Consider the following 18,400-nt stretch of genomic DNA (forward strand, 5'->3'; position numbering starts at 1 on the left):
CGCTTGATTGACGTTTAAATTTGACGTTGACAGCTAGCACAAGTAGCACATACTGTAATTCGTGTATTGAAAATTTCATTTTCAATTTTCTGGATTATGGTGTGGTAAATTGGTAATGTTCTTTAATTTTCATCGAACATTGTTGTTTTCATAGCTCGTAACTGTATGTGAATGTAGTGGTGGCAGCTTTATTCTCATAAAAAGAGGTTAGTCGTGCAATATTTTCTGTGTTTATTATAACGAAATTGAAGCCTTATAACTCTTATTAGTATATATTATTTCTGATGACGATCTCTTTCATAGCTTACTAAGGGATCCAGCAATGTTGTTGTCTAAGGTACACTATCTTTTTCTGTTGTTGATGTGTAAGCATATTCGAGGTTATAGAATGCAAGCTTTCTATTTAATTTTGTACCTTAGTACTTGTTATTTATTTCGTGTTGAGTGTTTTATATGTATTCCTGAAATTCTGTACGTGAACCCTCTCATTCCAAGTCAATCTTTATAGTAAGAGTTTTTCTTAATAACTGTAATACTTTTTGTCATACCTATTTGTATTTACTTCCCCTGCACAGGTTTTAAGAATTCCTCATGTTTGTTAACATTATAATTAAAGAACTGTTGAACCCTTAAATGTACAATATGTATAATTTTATTAATGTTTTGTTTAGTTTATAAGTTATAACTATGTATAATAAAGTTACTTGTGCACCCTTTTATTGCATTTTCCTTAATTAAAAAATACATATTTTGTTGCATTTACATATCTATTTTAATCATTGCACATTATTTATTGAATATTGCATATTGGAACAAAGAATACCAAACATTTCAATATTGCAATATGTTACATCACACAAATATATATTATCAAATGTATGTCTTTCTTATCTCTTCTTATTTCCCGTAGCTTGTGTGGCGTTGAAAAAATGCCAATGATATATTAACATATATTTCTTCTTATAGGAACCCTCTCAAAACTGTCCCGAGGAGTCTTCACAAGACTTAAGCACAGCACAAAAGCGTAGAATCAGACGCAAACGGCTCCAAGCAGCCCGCACAACTAATCCTATCACCACCCATCAAACCATCAATATTATTGACAGTATCCGACGAGATATCTCATTCTTACAAGCCACAAACAGCTCCCTGGTACTAGAGATAGATCCCTTGCCAATCAAGTCTAAATGCAAAAGTTATGATATAGAAAAACTTATAAAGTCAGATAAAGAAGTTCAAGAAACAAAAAACATGTCTTCAACAGATAAATCTAGAGAAGAAGTTAAAGCTGCCCGAGAAGCTAAGAAATTGGCAAAACAAAAGAAGAAAGACCCAGATCAGAAGGGACAAGAAGCAAAGGTTGCTAAAGATTTAGCAGTCACAGAAAAAAATGTTAAAGTAAGTCCTGTTAAAGGGAAAGATGAGGTAGATAAGGCTGTCATACATACAGAGAAACCTATAGTTAAAGAAAATAAAGAAATCAAGGCTAAAGTAGACATAGTTCCTAAACCTGTTGAAAAAACAGTTAAAATAGAAAGCGATGCCACATCTGCAGATGATAAGTCTAAAGATCAAATCAAAGCGGAGAGGGCAGCGAAGAAAGTGGCTAAACAGGCTAAAAAGAAAGGATCAGAAGGAGATGGGCCAAAAGGAGATGGAGAAATGACTGTTAAAGATGTTGTAAATACATTGAAAGATATTGCTATAGTTGCTAAAGAAGTGCAGGATGTCACTGCTAAGGTGCAGGCAATTCATTTGGATGGCAGCAAGGTATGTTACTTAACCTATTAATTCTTTTGATTTTTATCTTGTGGCATTAAGTTGATGTTTTATAATCAATATGAGTTGTTGTGATCTCTTTTCACAAGTTTATCAATAAGGGACAAGATATCAAAGGGGTTCCTCAAGAAGGAGGAAGAAAGGCTTAAAGGGGGTAATGGACAATAGCTCTTGACTTTTACACTCTTTTCAGCTTGAGCTAAGTAACTCATGTCTTTCGCCCCTTTGAGCGCATGATAATGAAATCGATTTTTATGTCAATTAAAATATTTAAAGATTTTTTGGAAATAAATTATTGTATAAAAAATTATTGTATTATTGTGTAAATGCGCTGGTGGCTGCTAGGTAAGAGCGTACGACTTTCGATCCGGAGGTCGCGGTTTCGAACCCTCGTACCAATGAGTTCGGAACTTATGTGCGAAATGTCATTTAATATTTGCCAGTCGCTTTCGTTAAATTAGTGCCTACGGCAAATCTTGGCATTAGTTTTCAAAGCGAACCCCAGGCAAATGCCGGGGTAATGCAAGGAGGATGATGAAATTATTGTATAAAATATTCTTTTGTTGTTTTGTGGCTTTTAAGACTATTGGTTTAAAGACACCTTTTAGCGCCAATGAAAGTAACCATTAGCAACCACAGTGAGTAATTAGAATGTAACAATAAATGACGGACTCTGTATAAAAAGTAGACTGTGTATGTATAAAAAGTAGACTATACTTTGCTATTACCAAAATTTGTAACTCAACAGCCAGAAGAATCAGGCAAGAGTAAAGCCGAGCTGAAGGCGGAGCGGCGTGCCAAGCAGGAAGCTCAGCGGGCAGCGAAGCAGGCTGCCACTGCCGCCAAGCCTGCTGCCAAGCCTGACAAGCCTAAGGAGGCTCCAACCGAGGCTTTAGACAAGGTATTTTTTCATTCAAAGAATCAGGCAAGAGTAAAGAAGTGAAGGCAGAGCCGGGAACTAAGCAGGAGGCCCAGTGGGCAGGGAAGCAGGCTGCTACTGCTATTGCCTTTTGCCTTTGAATTCGTTGAAATTTGACAATATTTGCTAATTGAGTTGGACAAAATCCCTCTGGCTAAGAGCTTCAATCGAAAACGATGCCCAAACCGTTTGAGCTATATCAAAAGTCAAAACAATGTATGTCGAAATTGTCTCTCATAGGTCTGCGATGTCCAATGGCATATGTCTATCTTTTACGGATAACTTACTATTGACCATTTTTATGATAATCTCAGTGCGTAGTCAGGGTGGCCGCTAGTTGAGCAATAAAATACAAATGAAATATTTGGATTCTCAGGAGAAATCTCCAAAACCGAAGTCCCTAGACAGAGCCAAGTCGAAGCCACAAGTGGCGCAGCGAGTCAGCTGGTTCCAGCACCTTAGTGTAGACTCTGACAAGCAGCCGAAAATCGCCATCAACTCCAAGTAAGTTACATTTTATGACCAAAATTCTTTTTTTATTTAACAAATATTTAACCAACTTTTCAGGCGTCTCAGTTAATTATTGCATGGTCTACAACTCTACAAGCCGAGCCGAGCTCTCGAGCCCAAACACGTCCAGATCTGGTGAAATTCGATATTCGAGATTTATTTTGAAAAACGCCCTCGTACGTTTCCGTAACAATACGTTATAGGCTTGTGCCGTTTCGTTCGTTGATCGGAGCGCTCCGATCTCGTTCAATCGCTCCCATGAACTAGTTCGCTCTTTTAGGTCTTTGCTCATTTAGTTCAGCCAGACCAGCGACCACTGCGCTCGGAAAGATCAGAACGAATGGGACCGAATAGTGTCAAAATGATACGAATAGTCCACAGATAGTAACATTCCGGGCCAAAAGGTTGTAAGTAACCGAAGTTTAATATGAAAACATGAGTTTTTTTGTTGCTCTGCTAAGTAGCTCTCGCTCTCGGTCGGCGCAGTCACACATTCGTTCTCGATCCAAACCGCTCGCGCTCGCCGATCCTATACTGAACTAAATGAGCAAAGACCGATTCTCAGACCACGGAATGATTCAGTTCATTTCGGTCATTGATGGGATTTTATTCCTAACAGTTCATAGTTCGTGAACGACACAAGCCTAAAGTCAAATCTTTTCGCACTGCATGTGTGCACCAGTGCGCCTATACTCGTATGTGTCGTATAGCCCCTCCATCGAAAAAAGCAAAATGTGGAGAGACCCTTTAGAACAAATTCCAAATGTATGCAACACTATAGAGGTCAAGCAAATCTTTTCACAATGTTGCAGTCTGCACCCCGCCATCATAAAGCTGGGCGTGCAGTTGTCTTCGCGGGTTGTGTCCGGATCAAACGCCCGGTGTATAGCACTAGTGGATGCTTTGAAAAAGGTATGTTATTGTGGCGTACTAGAAGAGAGGCCTATGCTCAGCAGTGGGCAATAAAGGGCCGATATGATGATGATGTTATTGTTGAAATTTGAGACATAAGGATACTCTGATAAGTGATAACTTCTTAAACTTTTACGACAGTTAGATAAGAATGACCGATAAGAACGCGTTTTTTTAAATGCCACCAGGCTTTTGCCTGGTTTTATAAATTATAATGGGTAAAGTCTTTGCCTTTACAATTAGAAGATAAAAATATTTTTAACCCATTAATTGATTAAATGATTAGTAATTAGAGTAGATGATCCTCGAAAATGATCTAAGTATGTACTTAAAAAAAATCTCATACTCTTGCATTTTTTGAGCTTTATTAAGTTATAGTGTCCTTACAATTATACTCAAATATATCAACTTTGTTATTAGAAAAAGCTGCGAAAGTCTAATAGGACAATTCATCTCTTCGCGTCTACATATCGTCACTACTTTTAAAAAATCTCGTATCTCACGCTGTTCCTCAAAGTTAAAACGCAGTAAGTCTATATGCATTCCATACATACTTACTACAATTTTCTTTTCATTGATAGACGAAGATACAAGTTTTTTTAAAAGTAGTGACGATATTATTTATTTGCCACTTTTTTCTACTGACAAAGCAGCTATGGTAAAGTACAGTTCCAAACGCCGTCCTATCAATTTTTTCCATCAAATGCCGTTCGCAAATATAAGCTCGCTTTCTTTCAGATGGTATCGGACTATACGCTCCCAGCGCGCACGGAATACGCGCGCGGTCTCGAAACCCACTTGAAAGAGAGTCTCACGTACCTCTGGGGCATGCGACAACCGACGGCGTCGCAAGTGAACGCCGTCAAGTTCTTTAGACATCATCTGACGCAGTTGCCACATAATGTCGACGAATTCGATGTAAGTTGACTTTATATATGGATTATAGAGTTTCTATAGGAGATTGTAGCATGCCTTTGGGGCATGCGGACAGCCAACGGCGTCGCAAGTGAACGCCGTCAAGTTCTTCAGACACCATCTGACGCAGTTGCCACATAATGTCGACGAATTCGATGTAAGTTGACTTTATATATGGATTAAGTTTCTATGAGATTGTATATGCCTTTGGGGCATGTGATAGCCTACGGCGTCGCAAGTGAACGCCATCAAGTTCTTCAGACACCATCTGACGCAGTTGCCACATACGTAGACTAGTTTGACGTAAGTTTCTGAATGGGGGGGGGGAGTTTCTATAGCATGCTTATGGGGAACTAAGGTTTCTAAAGGAGAATCTCACATACCTCTGGGGCATGCGACAACCGACGGCTTATGCATTTTTAGCGCTAAGATAAATACTATCAAGAATGCATCCTAAATATTAGACATCGAGATATTTATTTGCTTCTAAGTTCACATCAAATTTACATTTAATGGTAACATGGACCCTAGTAACGTATTGCAAAGTTAGCATTAACTATTGTTGGCAGGCCAAGAAGATTCTACACGAAGAAATAGACCGATACATCCGAGAGCAGATCGACATGGCTGGCGAAGCTATCAGCATCGCAGTTCGCAACAAGATCTCGCACGGGGACAAGATACTCACCTACGGATGGTAAGATTGGTGATTGGCAGGGTCGTCATGTTAGGGAGTTCGATCAATCGATCAATAAGGGGCGCACTGAAAGGTTAAGACAGATGGCGCCACCTTAAGACGACTTTTGCACAGATAAAGAATAAGATTAATTATGATTTTACGTTATCTGCAGGTTTTTGTTTATTACCGGACCATGCCAATGTCATTTCAGTGTAAGGTAATGTGTGTTTATTACACCTAAGTGGGTGGGATAGGATGTCAGTGTGTCTCCTCATTTGTCTGGGTAGGTACTGTCGATCGCATATCGGTTGTTCTATTTCAAAATTTTACCATCAATCAATTTGTAACAAATTAAGATCGACTATATGTATAAAACAGTATTTTAAACGTGTACTTCTGAACTGTGAGTTTGGCAGGGTCGCCGTGTAAGGGAGGATGGGAAGTGTTTGCTTCCCAACACTTTCAAAGGTTTTTAGTTTGTAAGAATTAACCGAATCAAGGGAGACCATTGTTAAAGTTAACCTAGAGCTATTCTTATATAAAAAAAAAGAATAAAGACGTGAAATGTATCATAGTTTTCACTAAATAAGTTTTTTTTCTCATTACAATTTTTCTTCACAGCTCATCCCTAATAGAGCGTATATTCCGTGAAGCGTGGGCCGCAGGCGTCAAATTCGAAGTCGTGGTAGTTGGCAACAGAATACAACCCCACGGCAGAGAGATGCTACGACGATTGGTGAAATATGGCGTGCCTTGTACTTATCTGGATATTACTGCTGCTAGCTATATCATGCAGAAGGTGAGTCGAATGTTCTAGTTTCTAAAAGGTACAGAATAAACACCCAAGGCAGAGAGATGCGACGATTGGTGAAATATGGCGTGCCTTATACCAAAGAGGATCGAGTTTCTAGAGAGTTACTGCTTAAGAAAAATGTGTAGTCACAGTCACAGTATAAAACCAGTAATAACTCTTCTTACAAACTTCACGCCGCGCGGTGTGTCCCCCTCCCACCCCTCGCATGCGGCGAAAACATGCGAAACTGGTGATTATTGGGCTGGACAGTCGGGGCCGCGTTTGCGCGCTGTGTTGACGTGTTGAGTTCGGGAGAAAATGACGTCAGCACCGAAGACATATTTTCGTTACTGTAGTGTTTATGGGTGTATGGAAAGTTCTCAAAATGCGGAAATGTCATTCTTTAGAATTCCTAGACACCCAGAAAAGTAAGTGGTTGTTATATATTTGCAGTGTTAGGTACATTATTGCTTACGTAAATGGCGTAAAAGTGAGATTTAAAGCTAGAATGACACATTAAAATCAATAAGGATTTATCTGTAACGACATTTAGGTAGATGCTGCGATCTATCTAGCTCGAAAGTTTGGTACCTACTTAAATATTGTGCAAACATCTATTCAAACATTTTATGTAAATATGATTTCGTCAGTATTTAAGAAACAAATACGTACTTGAATCTTTATTAGATAAAAAGGTAGAAAGAGCGTTGGTACTAGCATAGCGCCATACACAGTTACTAATACGAGTAGGACAGTAGGTACCTACGTTTCTAGTTCAAACGAATCTTTTTTTTATTGTGATGGATTGGGTGTATTCTAGAGAAAACATATAAAATGAACACTTAAATTAACGCTTTTGCAATTATTGTTACACAATCTACTATTGCGCGTATGAGAGTAATATATTTATAATGATTTTTTGTGTCTTCAATACTGACTAATGTGGTGTCATGACGTGGTATTGTTATACTAAAACCTACTTACAGTTAATAGTACCTATTAGATTTACAACAACTTACATTGTACGAAGTCGATTATAGTAACGTTGTACAACCCTGCGTGACCTTGCGCAGTAGTAACGACCGCGCCGCCGCTGCCGGAGATTAACTACTGATATATCCTTATACTGTGTCACAGTGCATAGACTGCCAATTCTCGACACAGGCTTAAAACTTTTGAACCTCAGTTTTGACAATTTGGCCCGTATTCTTAGCTTGATATGTCTTAAGGTGGTTCGCCTAGGTTACGCGAAGCTCAGGCTGTGTTAGATGGCGTTACATCTGCAAATTACCAGTTTTATTTTTTTTGTGAAGTCGTACAGGCATTTATATACTTTCAAGTATGCTTCGCGAACATTTAATATTAAAATGGACGTATTAAAACAAACATTAAACTTGTCATTGTACCGTAAATTCCCTTAATGTAAACAAATTGACTATTTTACACTATTTTTAAGTACCACTCACACATGCAAACAGTGTTTTTGTATTCCTTCTAGTCGATAATTTCATGCAGCGACAGCTTGTTTAAATAGCATTGCGGTAAATACGTGGCATTGCATGATTTGCATGGAAGTGGAGTGGGTTCGTATCCAGGACTTTTTCTCTTTTTTTTGTTTTATTATTATACATAAATGTTATATATATGTACAGTAAATACTGAGCGTTTTCCACAAAAAAGATTAAAAACCTATTCTCTTAAATCGTAATAATTTTTGGGTTCTTCCAACTCAGAATTTTTAACATAATTATCCTACTCGGATATTTTAAAAATTTCGAATAAGTATAGATAAATTTTAGTTTCCTAAATGCGTGGTTTTGTGATTCAAATGTTTTTTTTTCTAATTGTTTATTTTCGATTGAGCAAGGGTATTCAAAAGTTATGTTTTATATCGTAACTAAATAAATGGAAAATCAAAATGAGAATAAAGAATCAATACGTTCTCTAAGATAAAATTGATACCTTCGGCTCTCCCTTCTTGCTCGGTCAATAAAAAAATACGAAATTTATATCCAAAAAAAAAAAAATACAAAAAGTTGTTAGAAACCCGGGATTCGAACGCAGCTTCACGGCGTGATAGATGACCAACGACGCCATTACATAACACGCGGTTTCCGACAAAATTAGGCTATACATATAATTAATTTAAATATAAATAATAATGTCAAATTACTCTCTATAATCGAAGTGGAAGAATTCGTTGTTTCACCAAAGATAATCTACCAGGCATAATAAAGGATTGTATTGTATTATTGTATGAAAATAAAAAATAGCAAAGCAATATAGTTAAAAATTCCTTTAAAAAATATATAAAAAACTTAATAAATTCAAAAAAAGTTCAAATGATTAAAAAAAACTTCTGAATGGAACTCGGGATCTGCTGCATCATATTAGTCAGTAATTTGACCGAGACGCCATTTCGATTTACACTAGCAGTGTCGAAATTCACGATATGTATCTTTATTGACAAAATGCGTCATTATTTCTGAGTCTGCCGGCGTATTATGATTCCAATTTTATCACTTATCCACGTGGATAAAGCATCCATCACGCTTTGGCAAGTATGTCAGTGTGAGAGTGACAGTTGTCTTATCCACGTGGACAAGTGATAAAATTGTAAGCATGATACGCCGGCTGCTTGAATTAGTTTGACATTGACATATTGCAACGAAGTGAGATAGAAGTGAGTTTAAAATGTGTAAACTGTGAAGTGAACCAACTAAAAAACCGGTCCAAAGTTACAAACATATTACCATCCAAAATAAAGACAGCTTAAATTGTAAAGTGATATTAAAATACGTAAATTGTGAACTGTAAAGTGAGCAAAGAACTAATTCATCAACATCAAAAATAAAGACTTGGCTTAAAGGTCTAGTTACCAGGCCATAAAATTACAAAAAAAAAATAACTAAACCAATATCTTTAACTTTAAATAATTACTTGTCAAGAGCCAAGTGTCACTGATGACAATGTCAACTAAAATGCGCGAAATATGACGGCTCTGTGTCTTAATGTAGTTTAAATGCTTTAAAATGTATTGTTTCCTTCTGCCATTTATTGCAGGTTCTATATAATTGTATCTTTTTTTTTCACAGATAAGCAAAGTCCTGTTCGGCGCCCAAGCGCTCCTAGCCGACGGTTCGGTCCGAGGCGCGCTCGGCACCGCGCAACTCGCCTTACTGGCGCGAGCGAGAAACGTGCCCGTACTAGTGGCCGCGGAGACGCATAAGGTCTCCGCCAGGGTACAAGCCGCGCCTGCTGATTATAACGAACTAGGTAACTAATAACTATCCTTCTCACGCTCTTGTCGTGTTTGTGGTGCTGTCTTCTTTCCTCAAGTCTTACGCAAGTACGACGCAACTCGCCTTATTGGCGCGCGCGAGAAACGTCACCGTATTAGTGGCCGCGGAGACGCATAAGGTCTCCGCCAGGGTACAAGCCGCGCCGGCTGACCATAATGAACTAGGTAACTAATAACTATCCTTCACACGCTCTTATCTTGTTTGTGGTGCTGTCTTCTTTCCTCAAGTCTTACGCAAGTACGACGCAACTCGTCTTACTAGCGCGAACGAGAAACGTGCCCGTACTAGTGGTCGCGGAGACGCATAAGGTATCCGCCAGGGTACAAGCCGCGCCGGCTGACCATAATGAACTAGGTAACTAATAACTATCCTTCTCACGCTCTTATCTTGTTTGTGGTGCTGTCTTCTTTCCTCAAGTCTTACGCAAGTACGACGCAACTCGTCTTACTAGCGCGAACGAGAAACGTGCCCGTACTAGTGGTCGCGGAGACGCATAAGGTATCCGCCAGGGTACAAGCCACGCCTGCTGACCATAATGAACTAGGTAACTAATAACTATCCTTCTCACACTCTTATCTTGTCTGTGGTGCTGTCTTCTTTCTGCAAGTCTTCGTAGCGAACGGTTTAGTTTGCAACTCTCCTTACTATTAGCGCCCGCGAGAAACGTGCCGTACTATTGGCCGCTGAAACGCACAAGGTCTCCGCCAGGGTACAAGCCGCACCGGCTAACCATATTGAACTAGGTAACTAATAACTATCCTTCTCACACTCTTATCTTGTTTGTGGTGCTGTCTTCTTTCTGCAAGTCTTACGCAGGTACGACGCAACTCGCCTTACTGGCGCGAGCGAGAAACGTGCCCGTACTAGTGGCCGCTGAGACGCATAAGGTCTCCGCCAGGGTACAAGCCGCGCCGGCTGACCATAATGAACTTGGTAACTAATAACTATCCTTCTCACACTCTTATCTTGTTTGTGGTGGTCTTCCTTCCTCAAGTCTTACGCAAGTACGACGCAACTCGCCTTACTAGTGCGAGCGAGAAACGTGCCCGTACTAGTAGCCGCTGAGACGTACAAGGTATCCGCCAGGCTACAGGTCGTGCCGGCTGACAATAATGAATTAACATTTGTTCTTAATTACAACATATTTTGTACAAAATGTGAAGGAAAACATCATGAGGAAACCTGCATACATCTGCGAAGGAATTCAAAGGCCTGATGGGGGCCGATTTTTGAGTCTCACGGCGTTCGAATTCAGAAAATTGTCACTGAAAATAATAGGCAATTCACCGTTTTCAACCGGTATTTTAGTGACAGTGAGACTCAAAAATCGGCCCCCTGTGCGTGTGAAGTCTCCAATCCGCATTGGGCTAGCGTGAGGGCCGTGGGGCCTATAGCTCGAGCCCTCTCACGTATTAGAGGAGGCATGTGCCAGGCAGTGGGATGTATATATAGGTTCAATTGTTACTTGTTTTAATGCAATATAATATAACTAGCTTTTACCCGCGGCTTCGCACGCGTTAGAAAGAGACTAAAAGTACCCTACGTCACTCTCCATCCCTTCAACTATCTCCACTTAAAAAAATCACGTCAATTCATCGCTCCGTTTTGCCGTGAAAGACGGACAAACAAACAGACACACACACTTTCCCATTTATAATATTAGTAGAGATACCGTTTATTACTAGTATTACTACTAAACTGTTATTATCACTGTAACTGATAAGACTGCTGGTGCAACCTACCCATTTAAATTTTCCAAGTTTTAATTAGGAACCTAATCATTAACCTAGATCCTAGACCATAAACTGCACTCAGGTCGGGTTATAAATGATATCAAAACAGAACTAAACCAGAATATTTTCACCACACCAACTGATAAAGGCTTTCTTTGCTATTCGAAAACAGATAGCAAAATTTCATTTTATCCACAAGAGTGCAAAGTAATTTCATACAAATTTTCACTTGATGTTTAAAGCTGGGTGTTGGAATTCACGTATAAATGATGATTTTGAATCATAAACGTTAAATAAATTGAAGTGTTTTATTTATTTTGATGTTTTACAGTTCATATTTTCATAGTGTTGGTGTGGTGAAAAATTTTGTGTTTCACTCGGTGGCAAAGTTTGTTTAACCTTCGTGCCTTGATACCCTCGCAACGCTCCAAATTCCACTTTTTGAACCACTCGCTACTCTCGCGGTTCAATATTGGAATCTTTCGCTTGCTCGGGTATCAATATTGGTACATGCGGTTAAACAACAACTTTGCCCCCTTGTAAAACAAATAACTATTTTCAATCCATTGAGTTTTTCGATCATTCAAAAAACACTAATAAAAGGATTATTTAACATCCACTGTCAAGGAATAAAAATGCCTTTTTTTTAATTGTATTCTTGGCCACGACTCCTACCTCTCTCATACTAAAATCTGTTTTAAACATGTTTTAAGAAATATTATATTTCTCCCAGGTGACCCGGACGATCTGATCGACAAGTCCGACCCCGACTCACCTCTCAAGGACTGGCGTAACAACCCGAATTTGACCCCACTCAACCTCATGTATGACGTCACACCACCCAGCTTAGTCACCGCTGTGGTTACTGAGCTAGCCATCCTGCCTTGCACTAGCGCCCCTGTTGTGCTTAGATTCAAACTGTCCGAGTATGGTATAGTGGCTGAATAAATTATTTTATTTATATTTAGTTTCAATATTTGTCATGAATGACATCTCATGTATGACTTCACCCAGCTTAGTAACTGCTGTGGTTACTGAACTAGCTATACTGTCTTATACAAGCGCCCCTGTTGAGCTTAGGTTCAAGTTAAAATGAACGTTGAGTACCTACTTATGGCTATGAAAGGGGCAAAAATTATCTATTTTTTGTGTTACTCTTAAGTTTTTCTTCTGGTTCGAAGGACCAAAAACAACTTACCTAGGATGCAACTTGCCTATGGATCCAGACGGAGTACACGGGTACACACGGCCCCTGAGTACACGGGTCCCTTGCTTGGAAGTGAAAGAATGCCAAACTAAGAAGTCAACATTGGCTGTAGGCCTGGTGCTATGGAATTGGACATTTCCTTCACAGCTTGTAGGAATTATGGACAAAGTATGATGTAAATTGATTGTTTTATGAGCAGCACTGACATCTGGAAGTAAGGAACATATTAGAATGATTTAGATTTCTGGATTGTTTCTAGTCCAATGTCAGACAGTGTATTTTATACTAATTGTTACAACAACTACTTACTGACGACCGGTCTGGCGCAGTCGGTAGTGACCCTGAAGAATTTTATTAATGACTTTGTCACATAGATCTTTTGATTTATTTATTATATGTATAGGCACACCTTAAGTTTTGTTTTATCTTACTGTTTATATGGTTGTTCTGATTTGTAAATAATATGTACTCTGTTTCCAAATCTTATGCTCAAATGTGTAAACTATTGAAATACTTATAAATGCTGTTAATTTTATCGTTTTTGGTCCTGTTATTAAATGTATGAGTTCTGTCTCAATGTATACATAGTCACAGCTGTGTAACTGCATATTTTTCCTTAATTATTACAACTTACATTATTAACTAATGTATAAAAATTTGTACCTAAGGAGACTAAATAAATAAAACAATTATTATAAAAACATCTTTATTTAAATGTATTCTTCACACAATCACATAAAATGCAAGTGAACTAGATGCATTGAAATTATAAATTAGTTATACAAATAACTATATATTAATTATTCCTTATGGGGGTGTTCAGACTTATGGATAGAGAAATCTAATCTTACATAAATAATTACGCATAGGAATAACAAGTACAGGAACCCGACAACCAGCAGAGGCTCCTGCAACATGAGGAGGCGCGGGAATGTGTACCGAAGCTGGAAATCTTGGATGTGGTTCTCAACAACATTCTTCTTCGTGAATGTAACGACCGGGCGACCCTTGGTGTCCAAGTAAGTGTAGTGAAGGCTATCTGGTAATCTAGTTACAGAGTATGGGATGTTCACTTTAATGCTGTTGGAACCCTCTGGCAAAATAATCTTTGTGACAACCTCATCAACCTGCATGTCATCAAAAATGTGGTCAATGACTCTCATTTTCAATAAATACTCATTACCATACTGGTACAGGTATTCATAGCTAGGCACATTGTATCCTAAAGTGTAGTGGCTCCTCCACCCACCAAAAAGAGGGTATCTCGGTCTCAGATCTAGTTCCACAGAATCCTTCTTGACCTTCATGTTGGAGGTAGAAATGTTGCCATTGGTATCACGGTAGTAAACATCAGAGGCTGAAGCTGGGAGGAGGGTCTTGTAGGAGCGAACACTGGCGGGGCCGCTGTGGTGGTCCTGCTGGTAATCGTAGCGTGAGAATGGCCCCTTGAGCAGGGCTCCAGTATGCTCAACCTCAACTACTTCTTCAACAGCAATGTTGCCCCAGTGAGAAACCTCGATGAGACGCTCCACGCGCCTCACGGTTAAGAAAGGAGAGTTGTTCTTATAATGAATGCTCAACTCCTTTTCACTGAACGCAGCAACGTTGGTGTAAGGGCCGTAAATGATATTGCCGTCCTGTTGCACAAAAGGCTTCACCTTTGTGAAAGACTCCACGCTCTTTGTATTCAACACAACGGTGGTTTTTTGTGACGCGACGGTGTAAGGCGAGTAGAAATGCAGATTACCGTGATACTTGACTAGTTGATCCTCGGCTTGCGTGATAGCGGTCGGATAAGGTAACAGAGCCTTAGTGAGCACAGCTTCGCTGTTGATGACCGCGCTAGAGCCGGCGTTAATGGCCTCTTTGAGCTCGACACGCCAGAACTTTACGTTATCATAACCTTTTACTGTAGTCTCAGTAACACGAAGTTCTTTATTATTATTATCTTTAGCACCGACAAATGCAATATTATTCTTGGCCGAACCTTCTAGGGCGAGCAGGAATTGTTTAACCGGCGAAGAACCCGTATTCTCGAGCGTTATTTTCGATGAAATTTTCACGAGTTGCGAAGTGATATCAATCGTTCTGTCTACATTCTTGATTTTTATATCGGTGGTGATTGTATCCACGGCGGCACTTCTACATTGGATGAAAACGTAGATCAAAAATATAAAACAAAATCGTAATTTATCCATCGCCGGTAACATTTTTCCCCACTGCCACTGACAAGACAATGTTTGACAATTCAGCGGAAGTACACGCCAGCACTTTACAGGAAATACGTTGGAATATTTAGTGTTGCCACTTTGTAAACATGATCGATTACTAGTTGTTTGATTTCAGAATCGATAGCTCGAGACAAAAACCGTAATTTGCCTCAATACCGAACACATCCCTATAGAATTTTAGTTCATTGAGTTCATTCGTTCTTGTCTTGACTTCTTGAATGGATATCCATCATTCATTCATCGTTCACCCAGTTCACCCAGACTCGTTCAATTTAATTACTTAGTCAATTGAGATGTTCTCGCTTGTTTAGACGCGGGTGATACTTTTATTATTGCAGTTCGATGCTAATACTAAATATTACCACATTCGCTGGGATTCTTGGAAAGTGTCAATGAAGACTTCTTCACTGTGTCTTTATTAAACTTTCTACTGCAACGATTTTTATTTATCCCGTGTTATTGTCACCGGGACTCTGCAGGAAATTGAAGCTCGTATCGTAATAATGATGAGTTTATTCCTTCGCATCACCCTACTTCTATTTGGTAAGTTAATGGACCATTCATATATGAATATCGGCATATCGGCACCGCACAGCGCAATCTGTGACTTGTATTAAATATTTTTTTACTAAGTTAACTTCCATGATTTGTTTTTTTCAGCTTTGAACATACTCTTACCATGCGGGGCCTATGACAACTACGGCAGCTCCGGGAAGTATGTCGGAGGCAAACCTGTGAAGAACCCGATGTTCTCGCAGGGCGCCCCCGGGCAGCGCGGCGCGGGCTCGGCGTCTCGGCGTGGGGCATCGTGGTAATTATCCTAGCTGTGATACTCGGAGGAATGGGCTTCTACTATTTTTCTATGTGCTACCCTATTTTGTGCAAAAAGGAGAGGAATTATGACATAATGCGCCTAGAAACTGCATAATTTTATTGAAAAGTATTTTAATGGAATATCAATTCATATCATCATCAGCATTAATTGACTTGTGCTAATGAAGTAACCCGTTTTATAAGAGGATACCAGATGACAGTATTGTTATACTTTTAAAAACATTTTACTAATGGTAGTGATATACACCGTGTTTCACTTAACACTAAAAACCTGAAAACAGTTTGTTCAGAATCGAGAGTAGAATCGATTGAGCTATATCTTGATGGGGGTAATATTTTTATTTAAATTAGTATTATTAGTTATTTTTTACGTGCCCATTCTATTGTACTCGTAATACAACATTGTGTATATCGCATTTCTAGAGGTTGTTTACCTTTTTTCTGTATTTAGGGGTATTAATACTGGCCGGTTACTTGGACGATTATTTTTTCCGCTACTAGTTTGACATTGTTTTGAGTGATACCGGAAACACCGTGTATATCTTACATGTTTTTAATGTAAGACTTATTGAAGAATTAAAAAAAGACTGGTATTAAAAGTGATTCATAATGCAACTGCAATGGGAGCAAATATTACTAATTGCAGAAATACCCCTTCCTTAAAATTTCCCATGTAGCATTTTAGTCATCAAATAAATTGTGTTCATCTTTAATGTATAACTTAGTATAGCTGAAAACCATATTTTTTTCCCCTCACTAGCTCGGAAACACGTGTTTTGTCCTTTAATACCAGCAGGTAAAAACGCATTTTATCCACTAGTGGGTAAAGTAATTTGACCTTGAATAAAGTCAAACTAACTGCTTTAAAATTGATAAAAGCAGGTGAATCTAGTAATAAAGATGATTTACCACCTGTGGAACTACTGGAAGCAGTAATAAACGCATTTTTTGAGTTGTAGTTTCCTCGCTATAGTGAAGGGGAAAAGTTTTGTGTTACACTCGGGTGCAAATGTATTTTACTTCTCGTGTGTTAAAAAACTCGCAAGTTCAGGATTCTATTCTCGAACCACTCGCTTCACTCGTGGTTCAACTATAGAATCCTTTCACTTGCTCGTTTTTCAATTCCACACTCAGCGTTAAAATACAACTTTGCCCCCTTGTATAACAAATAACTATTAAGGCAACTTCAGCCATTTTTACATGGGTGCCATAAATATATTTGACTAAGATATGTTAAATAGCATAGGTACATACATTCTACTCACTAACTTTATTTTATTTATGCTTTTAAAAGTTGGCATCCAAAATATTACCAGCAGAAGCTATTCAAATATTAGTTTTGTCTTTATGGGCATTTTCAAAATTTGGGACCCAAAATTAGTGAAAAATTAACTCATTGTCAGTTTTAAGACGACAATTAAGCGTAAAATCGGTCTAAAAATTAACTTTTTTCAAGTCCTCAATGTAGATTATCGCTTAAAGTTTATGAAATTAACACAAAAACAAAATATATTTATTGACATTTCATATTTAATTTTCGTCACAAAATTGACAGCAAGTTAATTTTTGTTAACAACTTTCGCTAATTTTGGGTCCCAAATTTTGAAAATGCCCTTAATTTATATACTAATTTAAATTTGTTTTCGACAGTTATTTGTTATATCTGTCACACTTTTCCTTGTTCTAATTGGTTCAGTATTATCTTGGTTAGTTTAGAAGTAAATTACCTGTAAACAAACTTTACAAGACTGTATCTTCCACATTTGTTGTATATTCTAGATTAAGATCTCTTTATCATAGTGAAGTGCTCAAATAAATTATACTTTATACTACATAATGCATTTTTATCATGTTTGACTTTTTTTATCTTGAGTTGTTTAGATAGTATGTCCTATTTTTGATTACATAGAGTGAGGGTAGACATTTTTTTCATAAATGATATCCAACTTACTATGTTAAAACAAACTTAAATAATTTTAGTTGTCATCCATTTATTTTGATTGCTGACTTTCTAAAGAGAAATAATATTTCACAAGTAGCATTCAAAATGGAACATATTTTTTTGTTATTCCGTGTTTGGACGAAAACTAGAGTATTGGACGGAAACTGACTTACCATGGAAACAAAAATAAAATCAAAAGCCTAAGCTAGAAAAGCGACTAGTCTACTGCCGCTTGCGACAGTCGGCCTTGCACGGTTGACGGCCCATGCTTAATGATTATGGTAATGGGCCATTGTTTTTGGCGGACATTGCTTGTAACGCTACTTTGCCTTATAAAAAATATTACAGTATTTTCCTAGTAAATATGGTGTAGGACAAAGTAAGATCTGTTTTATGAGGAGTTGAGGACTTCAAAATAAGGAAAAATCATTGTTTATTAGTAACTTCCATGTTGTTAAAGTTTGACCTATTTCACATGAATCACATGAAAAATTTCTAGAAACGTTCGCATTTGTCATGCTAGTTCAAACAGTGTCAGTACATCTTGTACAGTACAGAGACTAACTGAAATACCATGACACGTTCGTACGTTTCCGTAAAAATACGAAGGAAAAGCTTTTCGCACTACATCTGTACATAATTAT

General features: G+C 38.2%; 2 protein-coding genes across 3 annotated transcripts; one reads left to right on the forward strand and one right to left on the reverse strand.

Moving 5' to 3' along the window:
• The first annotated feature begins 24 nt into the window (after positions 1–24).
• LOC125225593 (translation initiation factor eIF-2B subunit delta) lies at positions 25–12,503 on the forward strand. 2 transcript variants are annotated; one of them, XM_048129368.1, is made up of 10 exons: positions 25–206; positions 967–1,770; positions 2,528–2,680; positions 3,075–3,202; positions 4,021–4,120; positions 4,859–5,038; positions 5,605–5,732; positions 6,336–6,513; positions 9,603–9,783; positions 12,276–12,503. In XM_048129368.1, the coding sequence occupies exons 2-10, from the start codon at positions 1,252–1,254 to the stop codon at positions 12,488–12,490; spliced, it is 1,782 nt and encodes a 593-aa protein (XP_047985325.1). In that variant the 5' UTR covers positions 25–206; positions 967–1,251; the 3' UTR covers positions 12,491–12,503. The 2 variants fall into 2 exon arrangements, with proteins under 2 accessions (XP_047985325.1, XP_047985326.1); XM_048129369.1 differs by having other exon boundaries at positions 75–112.
• Positions 12,504–13,441: 938 nt separating this feature from the next.
• On the reverse strand, positions 13,442–14,994 carry LOC125225596 (dolichyl-diphosphooligosaccharide--protein glycosyltransferase subunit 1). Its single transcript, XM_048129371.1, has one exon. It carries the CDS (start codon positions 14,957–14,959, stop codon positions 13,550–13,552), a length of 1,410 nt encoding a protein of 469 aa, XP_047985328.1. The 5' UTR covers positions 14,960–14,994; the 3' UTR covers positions 13,442–13,549.
• Between the last annotated feature and the right edge of the window lie 3,406 nt (positions 14,995–18,400).

The sequence above is a fragment of the Leguminivora glycinivorella genome, chromosome 4 (genome assembly GCF_023078275.1).
Source record: "Leguminivora glycinivorella isolate SPB_JAAS2020 chromosome 4, LegGlyc_1.1, whole genome shotgun sequence".
Lineage (NCBI taxonomy): Eukaryota > Metazoa > Arthropoda > Insecta > Lepidoptera > Tortricidae > Leguminivora > Leguminivora glycinivorella.